This window comes from Perca fluviatilis, chromosome 22 (assembly GCF_010015445.1).
Source record: "Perca fluviatilis chromosome 22, GENO_Pfluv_1.0, whole genome shotgun sequence".
NCBI lineage: Eukaryota > Metazoa > Chordata > Actinopteri > Perciformes > Percidae > Perca > Perca fluviatilis.
This window is the reverse complement of record NC_053133.1, coordinates 11445756-11464464: the sequence shown is the minus strand read 5'-3', so window position 1 is coordinate 11464464 and position 18709 is coordinate 11445756. Positions and strand designations below refer to the sequence as shown.

General features: G+C 39.1%; 1 protein-coding gene across 1 annotated transcript; it reads right to left on the bottom strand.

The window, feature by feature from the left end:
- Positions 1-7889: 7889 nt before the first annotated feature.
- On the bottom strand, positions 7890-13372 carry bco1 (beta-carotene oxygenase 1). Its single transcript, XM_039789487.1, has 11 exons — positions 13250-13372; positions 13019-13147; positions 12790-12919; positions 12239-12386; positions 11977-12127; positions 11398-11618; positions 11002-11250; positions 10799-10904; positions 10589-10683; positions 8684-8795; positions 7890-8405 (listed from the first exon to the last, which is right to left on the bottom strand). Exons 1-11 carry the CDS (start codon positions 13311-13313, stop codon positions 8251-8253), a joined length of 1560 nt encoding a protein of 519 aa, XP_039645421.1. The 5' UTR covers positions 13314-13372; the 3' UTR covers positions 7890-8250.
- Between the last annotated feature and the right edge of the window lie 5337 nt (positions 13373-18709).

The following is an 18709-nucleotide window of genomic DNA, read 5'->3' as shown; positions in this document are numbered from 1 at the left end:
TTTATTTTGAAATTTTACCCGGAAGTAGTTGTATTCTGGCTTTGACTTGACATTGGTAAATCCTCTTTTGTGAGTGTAATGGGGAATACCGGATGGCATTTAAACTGATGTGAGTGACCCCTGCGAATATTGGGAAGCCCATTAATCCAAAACAGGTACCCTGCTGCTGATAATAATAATAATAATAATAATAATAATAATAATAATAATAATAATAATAATAATAATAATAATAATAATTGTAGGAATAGATTGTGCATGCCTGGCATCGTATTGTAATTCCATGTGTAATGCCATGCAGGCTGGGTATACTAGCACTGACTGAGCTATATGGGAGTCTTTGTCATCATAGAAATACATGGTGACTGTTGATTTATTATTAGAAACATTTTGTCGATCTTCTTGTGCCAGCATGTCTTTAGGCTATGTAAAGGTTAGGTTTTTAGTGTGTCTGTGTCAACAATGCAAGTGATTTATTAGAGGACCTAATTGCGCAAGACTATAGCCTACTGGATGCGCTACAGCGCCTCCACTTAGTAAACTTAGCCTTTAGAAGATGATACATGATCAAGACATACATTGTTTAAATCATACACTAATAAAGGTTTTCAATGAACTAAAGACAGCTCATACATAATCATAGCAAGGGCATTTAATACATTACTTAACTAATCCTGTAGCCTGTAGGATTTAATAGGATGCTGTAGAAATAATTTGTTGTATTAGCCTATATATAAATTGTACTGAGATATTGGTGATACGATAGTAAGGTATCAAATTAATACTTTTTTAACCCTTGTGTTGGATCAAATGTGACCCGTTTTCAAAGTGTTTTAATATCAGAAATATGGGTTTCTTACAACCAAATGTAGTGGTTTCAAAACAGTGTCAAGACTAAAGTTTGTCATAAAACAGTCTGTTATTTACTCAACATCCTCTGATCTTAACTATTAGTCAAAACAATGCATAATGTCTGCTTTTTTTAACTCAAAAATTAGGTATAATGTCATTTCAATTAGTTTTGATGACCATGAATTTAAAAAAAGCGCTGAGAAAGTGGGGGACGGGAAGACAACACAAGGGTTAAATGGTTGTTTAGAAGTGCAGCGTGTGTTTGTGTGCCACACTCACTGCTCTCTCTCCCCCTCCCCATACTCACAAACACATTTTAGTCAGTGATAGAGAGCATGCTGGCCTGCTGTATTATTCACTGATTTGATGCGGAAACATTTGTTTGGAGGATGTGAAAGATATATTGGAGTTCAGCCTGCCTGAGCTCCATGTTCCCACTTGGGAGTAAAACCGTAAGGACAGCCCAAGCATGCCTCTGCAAGGGCAGGACACACACACATGCACACAGCTATGTAAACTCTAAATTAATATTTCATAGAATATGAGCATAGGAAACACATGCCAATAATGTTCTGTTACTAAGCATTATGTTCTATATAGAAGATTTGGACAAGAATGTTGTACCTCATTTCATAGTATTTAAAATTTTGGAAAATGACCTTAATACACTAAACTAAAACAATTGTTATTATATATATATATATATATATATATATATTTTTTTTCTTTTTTTTTTTTTTTTTGCTGAATGTACCTTCTCCATTTGCATTTTGGTTAACACTGAAGAATATTCATTCATTTTCTAAAAGGTATAACTATCATGCAGATTGTCCTATTTGCAAAATCCAGCGATACACTATCGTCACTGACTCAGCATTACTGTTTGTCTCTGAGAGGATACACTGAGTCTCTATTTTTATATTGAAGAAAAGTCATCCTGTGTCTCTTGCTTCCCCATGTTAAGGCTGGCGATTGTATATGGACAACATCTGTTGGGTCATCCCGTCTTGACACCATTTTGAATTCGACAGCTGAGTGGGAGCGTGCTCAGATGATGACATAGGAGCATACAAAAATAGCCACGGTCAATCACAGCCTGCTCGGCTCTGGAAATAATATGAGTGGATGTGGGAGCTGAGGTCATTTTTGCAAATTTCCTAAAAACCCAATATTGGAGTAAACCCAAACCATTCTTCATACAGTATGTCAAAAGGGAAATGAAATCTCAGAAAAGCTTGTAGTGCATATACTGTATATTACTAAATGATTGGTATTGTTTAAAAAAAAAAAATTCTCAGACTGATGGATTTTAATTACTGAATGGAGCAGGGAAGCCAGAACCTGCTAAGTGGTGAAGGGTAGCCTCACCCAGGCAGATTGATCTAGAGAATTAGAATGTCAACAGAGGGCTTTAACCTAAATCTCTATGAAACACAGCTCCCATCGTGCTCCATGCTTACTCCAAGTGGGATGACATTTGAACACAGTACTGTCCTCCCTGGTGCCATAATTACCCCTTAAACGGTGTGTTTTTGGTTGCTGTATTGCATCAAACGCATCCTTATGTGTCTTTCTATCCATTTTGCAGAATGTGTCTCCTCTGCATGGGTAATCCATTGTCATTTTCTTTATGTCAACATAAACAGATGACTCCTCCATTGTGCAAAGCTGCTTAGGACAAACGGCACAAATTCTTAGCATTTCGGTCGTTTTCCTACTAAATGTATCACATGTTCATTTTGTGTGTGTGTGTGTGTGTGTGTGTGTGTACCTGTGCTGCTGCTTGTGCCAGGCCCTGCTATGGTGAGGTGTGTTAGCAATGACAGATGTGGAGGCGACCTATGAGGACTTTATCGCATCTCGGCGGTCTGGCCACAGGAACGCCATCCATGATATCCCAGCAGCCCCTGTAGCAGAGGGAGCCACTGACCTGTCACAGAGTCTGGTGCAGCTCACCAAGTCAGCTGAGGAACAACCCTATGGTGATCTGCCAAGGAAATAAAGGAAGTGGACTGCTATATGTAGTGAGTGACTGATGAGGGAATGAGATGCAGGTGAGCAGGTGGGCGGGGAAGACTGCAGAGCAGATGAGGGGAGTGGAAACGGGGGTGTAGATGGGTGGGGCAGTCAGGTGATTGTGAAAAGAGGGAAAGTACGAGGGCATCTGGTGGACGGATAGAAAATGGCAATGACGTGGACACGGAGAGGGCTGAAGATGGGAACAGAATGAGCAGCAATATGCACACTGCACAAGTGAGGCAGACATCGACACAAACAATTGAATAGGAAAATGTTAAAAACATTCAAATGTGTTTCAATTGCATTAAGAGGACGGTGTGTACATGGACGTTGCAATGTCATGTTTGTTTCTTTGTGCTAGGGATGCCAAAGCACAAAAGTTAGAATTTTTTAATTGGCTTTAAAATGGCTAATAAATGGCAGTAATTGGCTTTGTATGAATACAAAACATGTTCTCATTTTCCACTGAGAGAGAAAAAGCATAGTGAAAATTAAAGTACCGGTCCACTCAAAAATGGGTTTGGCTTTTTGGTTAATTCACTTAATATATCATATTCTATGACATCACAACTAGTTTGGAATCCCCGTTTGTAAGTGTGTAATGTGGAATGACTTGATAATTGACATTTCAGTGAAGTAGGAGACATCTTTTGTCCAGTGCTATAGTTTTTGGAATGAACAACATTTGCATTTAAGTCATAGATTCCGTCATGACTGCTGTCCATGGTGCTGAATGTGGGGCTGTCCTGGGCGTTTCCCACACATTCTGGCGGCTGGGAATCCCACTGGCCTCTTCTGCAAAGAGTCTTGGAAACCATAAGTTCCCTCCACACCAGTCAGTTCTGCCCCATTAAAGCTACAGCTGGTAATTTTCAATAGAAATAAGTTGTTGTCGTGTTTGCTCAAACTATCACTATATCCTGACGGTACTACGTGAATCAGGTCATCTGTTTCAAAACGTTCCTCTGCTCTTTCCGGTGCTCCTCATGGCATTAGGAAACCAGTCAGAGCAGAGGAGTCTCTAAAGCAGTGTCAATGACTGCTCGTGAATTGCAGTCAAACTATAAAACTAGGCAGCGCTGATCACACTGTATTTCCTATTTCTCGCGTCAAATGTTTTCAGAAACATATTTTAGTGTGCTGTTTAGCTTAAAAAATGAGAGTTTGCTCCTGCCAGTTGGACAGTGGGCAGAGCTTGGTTTGGGCGCGACTTGGTCACAAACCTTCTTATTTTACAGCTAAACAGTACACTAAATATATGTTTCTGAAAATATTTGAGGTACGCAATGCAGTAACAGCAGTCATTAGACTCCTCAGCTCTGATTGGTCGTTTTTTTTCCAAATGCCATTAGGAGCACTAGGGGGGAGGCAGAGGAACAGATATTCTGCCTCATTCCCTATCTCAGCATATAGGAAAGGTTTAAGCAAATATTTATAAAAGTTATACAGGACATTTAAAAAGGTTATTTAGTGAGTTCACTGCCTTTTATCTGTAGTCAAAAATGATGTGTGTGTGTGTGTGTTGTGTTCTCTGCACTTGTGTCCCGTTAAGCTACATACATATTCTGTATATTTTATGAGGCGAAAGGTAGGCGTAGTACATGTAAATTTAAGATTTTTTTTTTAACAGACTTAGACATAGTATTTTTATATGTCGTAGAGCATGAGCTTTTATGAGTTGAATATACACTTGTTCTACTTTGGTGACTTCTGTTCCTGCTGTTTTCAAGGTGAAGGGGAGACTCAAGCTGAGCGCAGCTAAACTGACATTTGTGGACTCAAACACCTGCATCTTCTTGGCTTCCTGATCCCTGAATGCTAGGCCTCTAACTAGCCAGTTGCTAATGACTGTGAACAGGCATGACAAAAATCCTCTACTGCCATTGTCCCGCCATCATTGCTATGGCAACCACAGTGCAGTTTCCCTTCTGCGCTTGATGTGTTCCAATTTCCTTAAAAAGCCTCCTTTCCTTGCTGCCTTTCTTTCATGGCTGCTGAGGTTGCATGAGGTTGCTCTGAGATTGCATGGCAAACACCATGGTGAATGGCGTCAACAACCACAACCAGCACTGTTTCACGGTCAGTGGAGTCAGAGGAAAGGAAAGAAGGGAAACAGAAGCCATTTAAGGTTTTTGGTGCAGGCTTAAGTGTTCGAACTGAATTCAAATGTTGTCACCCACTATTCCTCTGCTCCTCTTGCATCTGCCTGGACATGTGTGCTCCCTCTTATCAGTGCTCACTGTTGACTAATTCCAATCTCCCTCAATGATTTTCTTTTGTACACGTGTTTTATTTAGGCCATTGATCTACTAGCTTTATCCATATGTTGAATTTTGGGTGAGCTTGCTGGACGTTATCTCACGATTGCCATGGGCCAGGGTTTTCAAAGTTAAACTGAAGATCTCAAGGGAGAAGGTTTTTTTGGTCATCTGTCAGGTGTGGTATCTCAGACACCACTGATTCAAATTTAAAGAACTGTGGTTAAATAATGCTGTAATCTGGCACTTTTAATATTACAATAATTGGTCGGACAGGGCGAGTCCAAATCAGGTCAAAACACAGGATATACTGGGAACAATATTGATCCCTTTCGGTCACTCTTGAGCTCTTTTACACTGAATATTCACTAGCCTTTTTTGTGCCCACAGGCCTCACCATGCAGCTAGTATGTGATTCTACTAGATAATGCATATGTTCCTCCCCGAATGCATTTTTTCACTGTACCACGCTGTACAACGCTTGTAGAATGTGATAACGATGGATGCAGGAGTTCTTTTCGTAAGGTGTAAAGTTTTTATAGTCTGCATACAAAAAGTGTCCATATTAAAATGTGTCCTAGTTTTTTTAGATCAATACACTGCCGTTTAGCATATCTTAATGTTTGACTTAGTGTTTGTGTGTAAGGATGTGTATGTTTTAAATGTGATTTGGTTTACGGTGGATATCGAGATCAAGAATTTATTTGCCGCTGAAGATGAGAGAATTTCTAACACTGATTGCATTTACGTATGTATTATATTACTTATTGGAATTGTGTATTTCTCTGTGTTATGGGGTGTCTATTAGAATGATTGTTGTTGTTGAATTTGGACAGACTACCTATACATTTTGCATTTCCCATTTCTCTCGTCAGTCAACCTTTCATTTTGAACTTCAGAGAGAACCACTCCTCTCAATACTTCAACGGTAGCTACGATACACCACCTTTTTCTGTTACACCAATCAAATATGTGGATACACACTCCAGAACTTTCTATTTTTTTTTAAACTGATGACATCACTTGTTTGTCTTGGTTTGTTTTATTACATTTTAAGACAGAATAAGGAATGAAATGACTTGTTAAAAGAGAATTGGGCATTTTCACATTGTCTTTGCAGGTCAAGAATAACTTGCACATATAGTCAGGTATAGTACTGTTGCACTGTAGGAGACCTAGAGCTCCCTTGATCATGTTGTATTTTCTATTTTGTTCATTCATGAGTCATGTGTTGACAGTGCCCTTATATTTGCTTTTGTCTTTTTTTTAAGATAATCTTTTGGGCATTTTAGGCCTTTATTTTGACAGGACAGCTGAAGACATGAAAGGGGAGAGAGAGGGGGGAATGAAATGCAGCAAAGGGCCGCAGGTCGGAATCAAATGTAAACCTCTATATATATATGGGCACCCGCTCTACCAACTGAGCTATCCGGGCGCCCATATTTGCTTTTGTCGACTTTAGTTTTGACATGTTTGATTAAACCTCACCGGTGAAAAATGAAAAAGCATCAAGATGAATTAATGCATGTTGTCCTGTCCACAGATGAGAGGGCTGAGTAAACATGGTCCTTGTCTCCCTCTAGTGGACAGCCTTAGACCTATACTATCCAGCCACAGAAAGGCCATAACGCTGGTTGCTTAGGTCACTGTGACGCCCTATATTGGAAGTTTAGCTCTCTGTGTTGGGATAGATACTGAGATTGTTGGCCCATGTGATGGAATTGGTAATCTACATTTGTAGACCAATGTAATACAAAGAGAATTAGGCCCTACTGTGTTTATAGACCATTACACATACACATTCTAAATGTGCCCAAGTTGATTTCCTGTTGCAGTGTATGTAAATGGCATCACATGACAGGAAGTTAACAAGGGTCCAGACTGTTGCCTAGCAATGGTCTATAGACATATGTGTTAAGGCTAGACTTTATGGAACCCAAGTGCAGAACACGGAACTTAGAGACAGTGGAAATCAAAGTATGTGTGTGTGTGTATATGGGTGAGAGATAGGCCAGGGAGAGGAGCAGACAATTGTCCTTCAGTCCATTGTGGGAGTCCAATCTCCAAAGGTCCAGTGTGCATGAGTGGAGCGGGGGGGCAGGGGATTGATTTATTCACTCTTATATAATCCTACATATCTAATGTATAATGTCTTTCTCAATATATAATCCTTCGCCAGAAAGCTGTGACACAACAATGCAACTTTTCCACACTAGTGAAGTTCAAAGTGTCCCTATTTTAGATTACCAGGTTAGAGGTTTATTTATCTTAGATTAACATGTCAGAAGTTTCTAATACTAGGTAATTGAAAACCAGGGGCTTTGACAACAGATGTTCAGGGGTTCATTCTTATATTCTTGTGTAACTGAAGAATGGGAGTACATCTCAGTACTTTACCCAGTGTTTCCTTTAGGATTGTTTTTAGCAGTAGGGGCAGGTCCAAACACATATATTTATTCAACTTTATTCACACACACAATGAGGCATATTTTCAGTTCTGATTGAACTGTATTTTTTAGTTACTATATAGGCCAACTTTGATCTTGACATATAGGCTAAGAATTCTGTAGCAAATAACAATAAACCCACTATTAATTACATTATCTCAATGCAGTGTAACTACTTCAGCATGTAAATAATGCACCTAAAATACAAATGTTCTCCGACATGCAGTCTAACAATGCAGCCCTATTTCTGATACTGTGGGGGGCAGAAATGTTGCTGTGGGGGGCCACCACGGTCTAATCAACATAGAGGAAACACTGCTTCACCTGTTTTATTTTGTTAATGAAAAGGATTGATCTCACAGCACTAGAAAAATTGGGATTACAGAACAACCAGTGATATATACATGCTTAAGTGACATAGTTGATCCACGCAAAATCCCAAATCTGCATAATCTTTTTATATAAACATACCGATAAAATATGCTTTGATACAATCACAATAATTTGACAGAGATGAGGTAATACATGAACCCATCTACATCCTCATTATGATTTTGTCACAAGGCACAACACTGTTCCTCAGTGTGTTTCTCAGTGTTCAAATAGATTCCTGTGTCATAAAGGACAGTTTTTGGAAGTTCTCCAAAGGCATTTTTTTCATAATACACAACTGACTAATTTCCATGTGGGATAAAAAATCCATGCATATCCTTCTGGAGCGCAGAATTCACGTATGCTCGAGCCACTTCTTTTAATGTTCTGCCATCAAGAATCAGGATGAAACTAGACTGGCCTGGGTTGGAGTTAATAACTGATGCTAAGACCACACCTGCAAATGGAAAGAAAGCGGTTATTGTTAGAGTGCAAAGCACAATATTAAAAAAAATCAAAGGAATCGCATGGAATGACAGCAAGTTTATAAATGTATTCCAAAATACACTTAACATACAGTCTCATCAATAAAGACGTAATCCATGAGTGATCTTATTTTCTTCAGGCTAATATTCCTATCCATTTGTACTTTAGATGACATATAGTAGCATTCACACACAACATACTATATATATATGTCATATATTGTACATGCAAATCACACAGTATTCTCACCATCATCCTCTGATTCTCCATTTGGTCTGGGGACAAACACAGGCTCTGACGGTATGCAGTTGTCCTCACTCCAGTAAATCATTTCCTTGGTTTCGGTGTCAAATTTGGCAATCTACAGTAAATGAATAGATTAGGACGAATAATTAAGACACGCTTTTTACTCAGCATGTACAAACAGATCTTAACAAAGCACTAAAAACTGCTGCTCTGAATTCATCATGTAAGCTATCTGATAACGCCTTCAGCTTGTGATCAACAATTATTTACAGACATAGGAGAGGGCAACGTGCCCACTCAGTTATAAAAAAATAAAAAAAGGTTTGGGAGCTACTTTGGAAGGGAAATTACACAAATACAAGCAGATTTTCAATAAGCATGTTCATGTTTTTACATTAAAATTAAAAAAGCTCCCGAACAATGAAAATATTGTATCCCATTGTTGCATTTGTTGGCTCAAACATTTGCCCAGAGCACTTGGAAGTTCCCAGTTTGGCATATTGAGCACATGTCATCTGAATGGAGTAATTCACAGCCAATGACTTTAGCCTCTCTGCCATCATCACAACAATATCACTGTTATCAAAGACTCTCTGCTCTCTATCTTTCACACACACACACACACACACACACACACACACACACACACACACACACACACACACACACACACACACACACACACACACACACACACACACACACACACACACACACACACACACACACACAACTTAGTCTTTCCTTCAATTTCCATTAATGGAACCTTGCATAGAGAGCTTATCTTGTAGAATGTGCCCATGCAGTACTTTGCCCCAGCTACAAGCCATATACTTACTTAAGAGCTATCAATGCATGAAATAGACCTTCTTAGTACTGTCAGTAGGCACAAGGAACTGGCAACAACTTTTTTCCTAGTATAGGCTGGGCTGACTATACTCACAGTGACTAAAAAAGAGGGGGTTTATAATAAATAGCCATCTGTTGAGTTAATTAAGAAAAGGGGCTAAATGATGTGTTGGGGGCTCACAATAAGGCAATGATCCGAGGTATCGATCCGATTAATGCATACAACGCTCTTTAAATAGGTTTTTATTAACGCTCACTTGGTCACATTCTTTAGATAAAGGTGGCATGGAATTAGAGTATGATGACTGCATTTGTGTTTGCATTTACAAGTTTTTTTTCTTGGGTATGCAAATTTTAAAATTTGATCATACAACTCATCTGTAAAATGAATGAGCATATTTCATCAAATGAATGACATAAATGTTCATAGTTGGTGTGACAACTATTCATTATCCTAAGGTTTAAATTTTTCCTTTTGCTCGTCCTGCTTTTCATATCACAAACACCCTTAAAATGCTGTTGTTGGAATTCTACACCAAGTGGGAATGAATAAAAATATCTAACCAGGATGTATCCTTTTGTTCCTTCCTCTTTGCTGACACTATACCTCTGGACTGTGGGTATGCAGTGAGACGCAAGGGAAGCTCTTTTCAAAGGGCTTTGTTACTCAATACTTTGAAGCCTCACTGAGTTTATCACTTCTTTCCATTGTTTCAGGTACCTTGATGTACAAGTGTACCCAACGGAAAGGACATGTGCGCATTACAGCCAGAGCCATCAAGTCGTTTGGTCTTTGTTGGAGCAATTACAGTCACATCAACAAAGTTTTTCCTACCTTCTGTTGTGCCAACTGGTAATTCTCAGTTCTGCAATTTGCTTGTACCACTGTAAAAACAATGCTGCCAGGAACAATCTGTTTCCCAATAACCCTGCGTTTAAAATCTTGGTTCTTCAAGATTCTGCAAGTTTCGGGTCTCTCTTGGCAAATAACACTTAGATGGATGTTCCCACCAGTGCTGTTCTGCAATAACCACATTTAAAATCAATAGGGAATTTGACCTCTTTTGTCAGTGCAGACACCTCCACACTGTTGCCGTAGACAAAGCGGTGCCTTTTGCCGTTGACGTCATAATTGATTCTGGGTAATTCCAAACCTGGTAGGAAAAAAATGAATTTGTAAGAACAAATCAATTCCTCTTTATAAAGAAGACATAATGTAAGAAATACTAGATTTGTTCTAAGGGTCTATTTGAGTGGCATTGGTTTTACCTTGCCGTAACACCTCTGCCTGGCACATCAGTTTGCCTTCTTTCTCCTTCACAGCGCTGGCTGTCGTGTACTTGAGTTTCACCAGGTCCTCTCCAACTGCCACTGCCTGAAAAACCCAGTCAAAAAGTAAAAATAAAGTGTTGAAGGAACGTCTTCTCTAAATTTCAGGATGAAATTAATAAATGTTTTCTTTTTAATCCCACCTTGTCTGACTGGATGGGAAGTACAAATCGTTTGTAGCTTGGCTTGGAGTAGGAGTCATTACTGATTTCCTTCAGCTTGCTCATGTAGAACATATCATAAAGGCTGTTGTCGCGGTAGGCGATGACATCGAAGATGACATGACCATCGTCCTCGAAAGCATTCACGTGATGGTAGACGACCATTGCCCCAGCGTAGTACTTTGTCTCGACCTCTTTGCCGGTCTTTCTGTCTATCAGGTGGATTAGAGTCTGTTGAAGAAATGAACAGTTATGTCATCCGAGGTTTTCTGTCCATAACGCTGGTAGACTTGTGCACACTGATATCTACAGCTGTGTCATACTTAGTCCAGTAACATAAATATAAAGAACAGCATACAAGACAATAAACAAACTTACATTTTCCTCGGGACAGAACTTCATGCAGCTTGCCCAGTTGACTCCCCTCATGTAGGCAGTGGCCATCCTGAGGATGTCCAGTTTCAAAGGCTGCTCGATGAAGATGAAGTAGTTGTCCGTCATGCCAAAGCTGTGGTAGTAGCTGGGTGTGAGCATGGAGCGGCAGGGAACTGTGCAGATCACCTCCGCATTCTTCAGCGCCGGGACATTCTTGCCTTTGTCTGAAGGTTTAAAGTAAAAGTTAAAGAAAAGTACTCTGCTACTGACTGGCTAGTAGTCCTTACCTAGCTACTGCGCAAGTGCGACTCCTAACAAAGATGGGACAGAAGTGCGATGCCTCACTCTGTAGTTAAAACAGAGAACTCAACACACAGGGTGAAAAGAGGAGTTGCAGCAAAGTGCAGTACAACAAAAATATGGTGTTTTTTTTTATTTAATTAAACCATGTAAACCTATTCTAATATAACCTCTAAATACAGTTATGAACCTGAAAATGAGCATTATATGAGCACTTTAACTTCTTTGACAAAGCACAGCTGATAGGAAGGACAAAGTAGAGCAGGTCATTAGGGTTTATACCTTTCTTAGGATCAGCAGGGACTTTGAACAGTAGGTATTTCGTCTTGCCCTTCTCTGCTATTGAAGTCCCAAAGTTGTAGGCGTTGCCCTCTTTGTCGTAGTGTGGATGTGACGTAGCCAAGTTTACCGGCAGGTACTTCAGGTAGTCCACCTGTGTGAGACAGTTCAGCAACTCATCAGCACTGAAATCAACTATTCACTTGTTGGATGGGATCTAAATGGTGATCATTGGTGAGTGGTCAAGATCGGTGGACGATGTTACCTTGTCCTGAGTTTCCAGTGTCACAGGATCAATCTTGCGGATGTAATTAGTTTCAGAGGTGGCGTAATAGTCCTCTCCGTATTTCATGAAATTGCTGGCGCCGTTGTCAGTAAAGTCGGGCACTGTGTGGTTGAGAAAGGTAATGGCCCTGGAAAGTAAGAAGAAGAAATTTGAAGGTATGCTATAAGGGGAAAGGGGGTATCCAACACAAATGACCTAATGTGTTCATAGAGAGGGTCCTGTAGAAATGTGTGGACTAATTTGCATCGCATTAAGTGAAACAGTAGAGGGTTTCTCAAAAGACTGACGATCCTCATATTGAAGATCCTTTAGAAAACTGTTAGTTACTTGCATCTCACACACACACACTTTACAAGACTGTAACATGTCATTGCGGATGTTACAGAACAGTCAACAATGAAACCTCAGAATGTTGGATGGCAAACAAATACTACAATATATTAGAAGTTTGAAAATAAATATCAATAAGACTACTTTAAGAGGAATGCAATACTTAAAATGTGGTTTGAATAAAGGAAGAGCATGCTTACTTGAAAATAAAATTCTTGCTTGGGTCTGGGTACGCCATTGTCCCCATTTCAGATACAACTATTCTGTTTGCAGCCATGTTAGATTTGTAGGTGTCACTTCTTAGATATCTGCTTCTGTGGGTCACTTCACCTGTTGGCAGAAAAAACATGTTTGTGAGTTTAATGGGCTGCTCTCTTCACTGACCTGCAATCACAGATCAACAACTGTAAAACAAACTTTTAGACTAACCATCTTTAATGGCGAAGCTGTTCATGATAGCCATCCCATCAAACCAGTGGTCGTAGCTGGTGTCCCCCACTGAAAATATGCCGGGGCCATTGCGCAGCAGTGTACCCTGCAGCCAGCTGGGAATACTCCCTAAACGAGAAGAAACACACACAAGAAAAACCGTCAGTGATGATGTAATTAAAGTCCTACATGTATTGGTTATTCAGAGAGAGAAAAATAAACTCGACCTACCCTTTACTTCTGCCTTACAGGGCTCCGGGCTCTCCTCTGCGTTCCTGGAGAAATTAGTGGCCATGTTTTCTGAGAGGAAGCGCAGTGAATAACACTTGGAGGTGTCTAAATGCTGAAGTCAACAACAGCGCAAACCACTCCTTTTAAAGTTTGTCCGTCTTGGGGGGGCGGAGGCACTGAGCGGAGACGGCCATCCTCTGTCCTCTATTTCATGGCAATGTTGCTGTAAAGATTTCTTTGAAACCTTACAGCGTAGGCTCCTTCAACGAAATGCGTTTCTCAGAATGAAGTCATATAATGAGTAATCGATCGATTGATAACTTCGTAGCCTACCTGTCGCCAGGATCTTTTGCCATTTAATTTATTTCAAAATATACAAAATTACTCCAAAATGGCTTTATCACCCAGGTCTCGTTTAACATATCAATCAATCAATCAATCAATCAATCAATCAATCAATCAATCAATCAATCAATCAATCAATCAATCAATCAATCAATCAATCAATCAATCAATCAATCAATCAATCAATCAATCCATAACCAGGCTGCTTCCTACCTCACAGACCGGCTCCACCGCCACACTCAAAACACACCTCTTCAGATTAGCTTTCCACATACAATAATCTTACATTTTTCCCCTGATAGTTACTGGTTTTATTGTTTTTAATTGCTTTTAATATGCTTGTATTATGTGTTGGTATTTATTATTATCTATCAATTTTATGTGTCACATTACTTTAAGGTACAATTCCAGTACAATGTAATGCCATCATCTTCTTCATTTTGTGCATAAATACATTATAAAATGTAGTTCTCCATCTACAAATTGATTGACAAAGGCATGAACAATTGGAATGATAAAATAAAACATTTGTGAGAGAGTTGACTGAGTATACCTCTGGTGTGCAGGTACCCCAGTTGGTAGGGTGAGGGTTCATATGAGCCATTAACTGTATAGAGGTATAAAGTTTTGGTATGTTGTCTCCTCATACTACACCTTTGGCTTCTCTGATTAGCTTGTATAATCTGCAATCCACTTTTATTGCCGTCCACCACGTGCATATTTATGTGCATATTTTGATTCAGTTTTTTGAGTTAAATAATTGCTCCTTTCTGGATCAGCCTGGTAATTAATATGTAAAAACACACATGTAGGAGTTATATTTTGGTTAGTGTAACACCCTGCAGGGAGTTATAGTGTGAATTTTGTATGATATCTTAATTTTAATCACTAGTATTAATCTGCTTTAGTGACTAAAGTTGTAATAATCGTTTATGGCCTGACACCACCAGAAAACTTGTTGATCTCTTCACTATTATTGTGTGGCATTTTTCTTTCTTGGAAGGATGTTTAGTGACTCCATGACGATGAAGATGAAGATTACCAGTGAACTCATGTTTGCTGCAGGTCTGTTATCTTGATAACACTAGTATATTGGGGATGCCTTGCAGTGTCAAGTTAACCTAAAAAAAAAATAATAAATCATATATGGATGTTAAAGTCCAAATGCACATCACCTCTGAGGGTTCTTGTCTGTATGTTTCCAAGAAAAAACATCTGATGACATAACTACATCCGCACTGAGATGACCAGAGGCAATCTACAGAGTACAGAGAACAAAAACAATAAATAAACAGTGGCATGTAATATGAAGTCTGTTGCCATTCTCTCGGCTCTCAGAATACATGGTGACTAGCGTAAGTTAAAAAGACGTCAGCCTGCCACAGGGCCTTTCCCTATAGTGCCCTCTTTTTTTGGAATAACCTCCCTATGGACCTCAGACTGCCAGACTCTGTTGAGGCCTTTAAATCCAAACTCAAAACTCATCTTTTTGCCTTAACTTTCAATGAATTGCTTATTCTTTTGTTATCTGGCTAGCAGGTTAGTCTCCGCCTCAATTTATCATTAAAGCTTAGAAGTAGTTTTAGTCCTTGTTTGTCCTGCTGATGAGAATAATACAAACTTTCTGAAAGCCACTACATCTCTATAATCCTCTGGCTCTAGCTGTTTGGAGACACCTGCAAGCTGCTTGCATCCTCCAGGATCCATTTTCTTCGTTATTCAGTTCACACATCTATTGCATGTCAGCCCGTCCAGGGAGAATAAATAAATTTGTCTTTACTTGACATCACAAAGTGGGAGGTTAAAAAAATATTTTATTCATGTTTCAATTCTTTCAGACAGCAGGCATCTGCTCTTTCTGATGATATCTGCATTTTGATCATTCTGTGTGAAGCCAGCTGAACAAAGTCATCATTCCCTCTATTGGAATAAATACACTGTCAATAAAAAGTATATAAAGCTCAATCTGATAAAGGGCCCGGCTTTCTATGACTGACAACCAATCAGACACTGAATCCAAAGTCCCCTGATACAGAGAAATGAACACATCATGCCCTCAGTAATACCGGAAAAGGTCCCTTTTTTCTGGATATTGCTACATTTCATACAAAACATGCAGCTTTAACACCATTACATATTTATTACTGTGCTGATGATTGTTTACATTCATGATTTAGATGATGTTAAAATAACAGTTTTTAACAATATGACATGTTTATTATGAATGCAATAAAATAACTTGGTTCATAAATATTATCTGTTGCAAACTACACAACATTGGCTATACACAGATAAAGCAGTATTCCAATAAGCATTTTATGTGTACTTAAGAGTTTTATTGTTTGCTAATGTAGACAAAAAACAAGCTAGGCTCAGCTATCTGCAGCCATGTGTCTCATGGAGCTGCATTATAGACGTTCACAATCCCAATCTGTGTCTTTAAAACCAGTGCATCAGACTTCAATATATGCAGGGCGCCTTTTGGAACATTGCGCCTTACAATGCATTAAAAGCCGTAATCATACAGGTAAAAAACAGTAATACATTTACAGACACACGCAGACAATCAAAAATAGAGACATATGGTGAGCATGACGTGCAGGAGGGGAGATAAAAAATTTTTTTACAATTGTGGGGTTAATAAGAATCGGACAGAGAGGGTGGGTAGTAAAGAAAGTAGGCCAGTTTGATCAGCTGAGTTTTGAGGTGGAATTAAATGGAGTTATGGTGTCAGACTGTCTGTGGAATGTATGGGGACAGGGAGTTCTAAAACCTCTTGCACCCATGGTGCTGAGGCATGAGGATGGTCAGAAGACCCCCTGAGGATGAGCGCAGGGAGCGGGAGTGGGGGGGGGGTACTCCTGGAGGAGATAAGTGAGATAGGTGGGGTTTTGGTTGTGGAGGATAAGGTTGTTGTAGTCCTCAGTCTTCATAAAAATACATGACAAAACAGATCATGTCATCATCTTTTGTTAACCACAGATGTGTTCTCTCTCTCTCTCTCTCTCTCTCTCTCAGCTGTCTCCATGATGACTGTGAGGGCTTGTAGACTTAGTTTTTATTTACTGTGACTAATGTTTGTAAAAGAATATATATTAATATAATATATATTCTTCAGGGAGCAGATGAATGTAGCTTGGAGATGTGGGTGCCTCTGGGTCCAGCCAAAATGACTCTAAAACAAGTCCAGGACAAGTCTCCTCAGCTGGATCTGTGGATGGTGCAAGAGCTTAAATGCTTTTATCCTGCCTCACAGGTTAACAGAAAAACAAAAAAAACAGAGTGAAGCCAAACCTCCACACGCTAGTGTTTCCACAGTCAGTATAATTCTACACTTCTCTTTCAGGGCTTTTTAAGCCTGTCCCTCAGCGGTAGCCAATTTGTCGTTAACAGTAAATGGCAACAGCAAACCAACTTGTCCAATGTCCTTTTCGTAGTTATTGCTCTATAAGTCTTTATTTCCCTAAATCCTTGCCTTTAATGTCATGAAAATGCTAATGTGGACACACCTCGTTTTCACATGTAAATATCATCCTCAAATTTTGTTTAGCATGATGTCTCTGGAGATAGCTCAATCTCACAACTCCTATTGTGAGGAAAATCTGTTCATTCAAGTTTTGTAGAGGGAATGTCATTCCATTGTTAAACACTGGCAAAGCTAAGAGACAAAAGAGTCAAACTATACCACAATAACACTAGATAACACAAGAGGAGATGAGTATATTTAAAAAAAAGAGTGGATGGTTTGCAGTATAACCACAATGTCCCTGCGAATGTTCTACAGTACAGGTGACTAAAGGAAGAGAATGAAGAGAAAAGGTGAAAATACTTCAGTCTTTTCTTCAGCAACAACATTAGTGTGTAAGGCCTATTACAGGTTAGGCAAACCTGCACTAGAATAGACAGTAGTAATGTTATCGTTTGGTTTAGCCTTTTCATTGATAACAAAAACCTGCAAACCACAGCCCCATTGCACACCGCAGTATGCAGTGCCTACAAGTATTTTAGGTGAGGCCAGAGAGAATTGAAATACATGGCAACGCTGTCCTCTAGGGGCTTATATGATACATTACCTGTTATTGTCATGAATGACTTTGTTACAGTGGCTCTGGTGCTGTCAAGATCTTTTTGCTGATTATATATGTAATTGATAAATTGTGACAAAAATAGAAGAACGGTTTGGAATATGAGCTAATTATTGTCTTAACAGGAAACTTTCAAAAACACCTTCACTAAATAAATGTAGCAAACTGAGATTCCTGTGGCATTGTTTGACAAGATTGTCCTTCTTTTACCAGCAGGGGGCAGTAAATATAGAGTTGAGTCATAAATGCATAATTCTTTGCCAAGTCCTATTGTCATCCAAAAGCCTTTTAGTGTTATAACTTTTTTGGTCAATTTGGAAAATGAATATTAGAGTGTGGAAACACTTAGACAAAGTCTTTGCCATGTAAAGTGGAAGCTTGATTATTGTTTCCAATTTCAATGTAATACAACGCCTTAAATGGTTAATTTGCCATGATGTATGACTTTCAAGAAATTGTACGTGAGCAAAATTAAAACAGACAAATATGTCTGTAAATAATGGTGTGTAAGACTAATTGTTATGTACCGCTCTAATGTTTTTGGCAGCGTAACAAATCCATATTGACAGGTTAGAGGCTCATTAATTGATTCAAGCCTTAACATGTTTGAACCTGAATGATAAGTGATGATTTCTCTATTAAGTAAGAAAAAACACCAATCATATTACTACAAACTTTGTTTCACACAATATAGAACTCAATATAGAAAATCTCTATATTTTGTGAAACAAAGTTTGTAGTAATATCATAGTTTTTCTTAGCCCAATGGTGCAACATGATTATCTAATCATCATCAGATGTGTGACAAGGGTTTGGCCTACAGTATATAGTATCAGTGCATGTCTGTCTTTGATTGTTGATTTTAAGAAGGCCTAAAGGGCCGAAACATCAGAATAAATCGAGAAATGCATAATGGAGCCAGAGTGTGCAACAGTTTTTTCTTACTTTCAAGTCTACTTCCAGTGATCAACGCCTCACGACAGCCCTTGGTGTGTGTTACTTTGTGCGAACATGAATGATACACATCACA

Bases quoted from the DNA above. Each gene is read 5' to 3' on its own strand.
- bco1 (XM_039789487.1), bottom strand. From the start codon at position 13,313: ATGGCCACTAATTTCTCCAGGAACGCAGAGGAGAGCCCGGAGCCCTGT. The intron at 12,128-12,238 runs GTAACATCGTCC...TGTCTCACACAG, and splicing joins CACTGGAAACTCAGGACAAG to GTGGACTACCTGAAGTACCT. The intron at 11,619-11,976 runs GTATAAACCCTA...TTAAACCTTCAG, and splicing joins CCCTGCTGATCCTAAGAAAG to ACAAAGGCAAGAATGTCCCG.